At 43.5% G+C, this 4,737-nt stretch overlaps 1 protein-coding gene across 1 annotated transcript; it reads left to right on the top strand.

The window, feature by feature from the left end:
- Positions 1-2,417: 2,417 nt before the first annotated feature.
- Scp2d1 (SCP2 sterol binding domain containing 1) lies at positions 2,418-3,128 on the top strand. The gene has a single exon (XM_036183577.1). It carries the CDS (start codon positions 2,489-2,491, stop codon positions 2,957-2,959), a length of 471 nt encoding a protein of 156 aa, XP_036039470.1. The 5' UTR covers positions 2,418-2,488; the 3' UTR covers positions 2,960-3,128.
- Positions 3,129-4,737: the final 1,609 nt, after the last annotated feature.

Here is a 4,737-nt window from a genome sequence, read left to right as displayed (position 1 = left end):
CCAGCTGTATATTATAAGCTATACCTTGACCAGAACAAGGGTCAGTTGAGTGGGAAGCCAATTAGTAGGGGCTATTGGTGTTACGCAGCTTAATATTTAGTTGTGCCCTGCTATGAACAACTTGTGCTCATAATTCTTCTAAAATACGTATCTTGTGAACCTCTATTTCAAAGTACCTGGATAGTCATGTAGACAGAACCTTCTTCCTTGGAGCTCCAGGCCCCTCTTTAGCATTTGTTTTGGGTATCTGCCTTTTGCAAATACCCTCCCTGAGCTACTTCCCAAGATAGAGTCAACCCCAAACAAAGCCCTAAAAGACAAGCAAGGAGCAGATAGCTACCAGGCCATCTGAACTCCCCCCACCCCCCAGAACTAAGGTAAAATGTCCTTTCTGAGACAGCTTGTCTCACAGGCCAAGTGCCTGCCCACTAGACGAACAAGCTTTCTTTCTTTCTTTCTTTCTTTCTTTTTTTTTTTCTTTTTCTTTTTTTCTTTTCTTTTTTTTTTTTTGAGACAGGGTTTCTCTGTAGTTTTGGAGGCTGTCCTGGAACTCGCTTTGTAGACCAGGCTGGCCTTGAACTCACAGAGGTCCACCTGCCTCTGCCTCCCGAGTTCTGGGATTACAGTGCACCACCGCCACTACCACCCAGCTCCAAGCTTTGTTTCTTGTGCAAATCAAGCCCGCTCCCCCACTCACCACCCCAGAGAACTTCTTTTTTATATTTTTTAAACTTTTTTAAAAAAAATTATATTTGTGTTTTAATTTTATACATCAGCCGTGGGTTCCCCTGTTCTCCCCCCTCCCGCCCCCTCCCCCACCTTCCCCCATTCCCTCCCCTCCATTCCCATCTCCTCCAGGGCCAAGACTCCCCTGGAGATTCATTTAAACCTGATGCATTCACTACAGGCAGGTCCTGTCCCCTCCTTCCAGACTGAGCAAAGTGTCCCTGTGTAAGCCCAAGGTTCCAAACAGCCAGCTCATGCACTAAGGACAGGTCCTGGTCCCACAGCCTGGATGCCTCCCAAACAGTTCAAGCTATTCAATTGTCTCACTTATCCAGAGGGCCTGATCCAGCTGGGGGCTCCACAGCCTTTGGTTCATAATTCATGTGCTTCCATTTGTTTGGCTATTTGTCCCTGTGCTTTTCCAATCTTGGTCTCAACAATTCACGCTCTTACAGTCCCTCCTCTTTCTCGACAATTGGACTCCTGGAGCTCCACCTGGGGCCTGGCTGAGGAACACTGCATCCACTTCCAGCATTCTACAGAGGATATATCATTGTGGATTTCTGGGGACCTCTCTAGCACTCTGCCTATTCCTGTTCTCATGTGGTCATCATTTATCATGGTCTGTTATTCCTTGTTCTCCCTTTCTGTTCTTGAAAACGGGACCCTAGGAAAGACACAGGGATCACCCAATGACAGAGAAATGGATGACATCTACATGAACAACCTGGACGACAGTGGGAGTAATGAAGGGCAAGGTTTGAGGGAAAGAAAGCTTAGGGGAGCAGGAGATCCCAGCTGGATCAAGAACAGAAAGGGAGAACAAGGAATAACAGAGAACTTCTTAGATCCAAGGGATTTTCCTCTCAGCAGGCACTTCAAACTGTGCTGTGGAGTGACCCACTATCAGTACTCCTTCCCCACCCTGTCAGGAAACCAAGGGCAGAGGAAAAAAGTGACAGTTTTAACTTGCAGTGACCTCCAGACTTTCCCTACCCTATTATAACCCGTAAGTTTATAGTTGGACACATTTATGATAGACTCGTAATGCCTTCACCTAACCACAATAAGGATGTGTTTCTAGCACATAAATTCCTTTTCTGATTTATTCCAACTGCTGACTTCACTCTTATCTCTCCCCTTTTGGGTTGCAAATAAAATGGCCAGGAAGCCTCTGGTGGGGACCCTACAATGCTGTGTTGTATACAAAACATGAGGTGTTGCTGCTTGGGATGCATATAGACCAGTTCTGAGAGAAGGAGGTGGAAATTAAGGGAACCAAGGAAATTAAGAGAATTGAGAGAATGGGTGACTGAATGATGATGACTGACGAATAAACGAACTGTATAAAAGAGCTCCGTGCAATTGGATTCATTCCCGCGCCGATGGTACTGTCTCTCCTGGGCCCCTGGAATTGTATAATATTAAGGCTGGACCCTTAAATATTATACAAAGTCACCTGAAGAGTTCAGACCTTTGGCCTAGTGACCCCAGAAGTTCTAGTTGGTCGGGTGTGGTGGTGGTGGTACTGTGTGTGTGTGTGTGTGTGAGGGTATGGTATATTTCTGCCTCACAATTACTTGTCTGAGCCCCTACCCTATGTCATATTTTAGGATTTGTTTGGCCAATAAGATTGCAGCACACACTCTAGCCTCAGTCCCTGCTTGAGCCTTGCCTTTGATGTCACAATCTGACCTACAAACATTAATCTGGCCACAGCCACTCATAGACCAGACGGCAAGGTCAAGAGGACCATAGTAAGATGTGGAAGAGAACTGATCCTCAAGCCAAGATCAAAGCTGGGGATAGGCCTCAGACTTGCCATTCTCTGGCTCTGGGATCGGCCACAGAGACGGCACTGCCACACCCTCTAGAACTGTCAGACTTTCAGGGCTTCTCCATGTTTGAGGACATTAGCCATCACATCAAAGAAGTAGGAGCCCAACTGGTAAAGAAAGTAAATGCCATCTTTCAGCTGGACATCACCAAAGACGGGAAGACTGTTCTGCAGTGGACCATTGACCTCAAGAATGGTTCTGGGGACACATACCTGGGCTCTGCCCGGCTTCCAGCAGACACTGTCTTCATCATCCCTGACTCTGTCTTCATGGAGTTAGTTGTGGGTAAGATGAACCCACAGAAGGCTTTCTTGGCTGGCAAGTTCAAAGTGAGAGGCAAAGTTTTCCTTAGCCAGAAGCTAGAGAGGATCTTCAGAGACTGGGGCAAATTTTAAGCATTCAGAATACCCAGGCAAGATAAAGACTTCTGGCTTCTTATAATGTTGAGTGGCAATCATGCTTAAACTGAAGATTAAAGGAAACAATAGCCAATATTTTTACTCAAATTCTTCCTATTCAAGTACATTTGCTGGGTTCTGGGACAGTAAAACGTGTTGGAGTGCAACACCTAAAACCTTTGTCCTTTCGTTTTCTTAGCTGTGTTTATACTTAGATCGAGGTAGAAGCTGCAATGTGGTGAGGTAGGGTTGGTTGGTGTGTGGCTCTCACTGTTTCTCTGATCTCTAAGGCTTTCACCCCTGTGTTTGGCTCCGTGTTTTTAATTTAATAAGACTGCTTAGAAATTCTGCTGCATTTGATATGTCAAGGTGAGGGCCACATGGAGCTGAATGGATGGTTCTGTTTGGATTTTAATGCTGATGCTTTTCTAAGGTATATATATCTTAATATATATATCATTATTATATATGTATATTATACATATATTAAAATATAAAGCCTTTTTTTTAGTAGTTTGGAACTTTGAGAGAAAGAAGTAAGCATATGGGCACTATGTGTGGTAACTTGGTTCCAGGAGGAGAGCTTAACTCAGGTCTTAAGGGTGATCCCCACCTGAGATCACCTGAGAAGTTAATCCCCACAGCTCTGTGCATGGAACCTGGCAATAGTGTGATGATGTTCCTGGCATAGTGTAATCCTTCGATGGATTCAAGTGAGGAAAGTTGAAGGATATGAAAGATATTCAAGGTCAGTGGTTCTTAGGCCAGATCATGTAGCAGAATTGTCCAGAGGTGTAGTTCAAATTCAGATGATGGGAAACTCAGTTTCTGCCGAGTTGGTCTGGCTTGGTGAAATGTAAATTTCTTTTATGTTTCCATTTTGATGGAATTTTGCCTTTGGAGAACTTTTGCCCTCCTTGTTTCATGGGAAGGTTTTGGTATTGACCATTGTTGTTCTATGCAAAACCAGTGAGATGCTGTCATTATTTAAAGACAGGTTACATAGTTCTCTCCATTTTTAAAGCATTCATGTTATTGGGAGTTTGTGCATTGAGCATTTTAATAATCAAGTTCATGCAGGGGTTTTCCTCTTTCTGGTAGCTTTTCCCACATATTTTCTTGGACTGGTATGAAGCCAACTACAGCTGATTGGGTCTCCTTGTGAGTATGTGCATATCATTGGTTCACATGTGGTCTGGGAATATCTTTAAATATGTGCAACACAGACATTCTGGGGCTCATATGAAAGATATGTCAGAACTTTTCTGATTGATCAGGTTTGCCTTCTTAGTCTATTTTACACTGCTATAATGAAACACCTGAGATTGAGCACTTTATATAGAAGAGAGGCTTATTTGACTCATGGTCTCAAAGGCTAGGAATTCTCAGAGCATGGTACTGGAATATTATTACCATCTAAGAGGGCCTTTCTGCTGTGTTGCAAAATGGAAAAGGGCATCACATGGTGAGATAGTGATTTGCTAGATCAGGTGAATTTTGTCTCTTATAAAGCCACTAGTAACATCATGATGGTCCCACCATTATGACCTCATCTTATCCCAATCATCTCCCAAATATTCTACCTCCTAATACCAGTATAAATTTTTAGAGACACATTAAAACCATGGTACCTACTCAATGTCATTTCATTTTAAAGTAATATTCCAAGGCAAACACATATATATGTACAGGTACAAAAATGTGTGCATGAGCCAGTGAGATGGCTCAGTGAGTAAGACAGACTGCTGCCAAGGTTGACAACCAAAGTTTGATTT

Source organism: Onychomys torridus, chromosome 4, assembly GCF_903995425.1.
Source record: "Onychomys torridus chromosome 4, mOncTor1.1, whole genome shotgun sequence".
NCBI lineage: Eukaryota > Metazoa > Chordata > Mammalia > Rodentia > Cricetidae > Onychomys > Onychomys torridus.
This window is presented reverse-complemented; position numbering and strand designations above follow the sequence as displayed.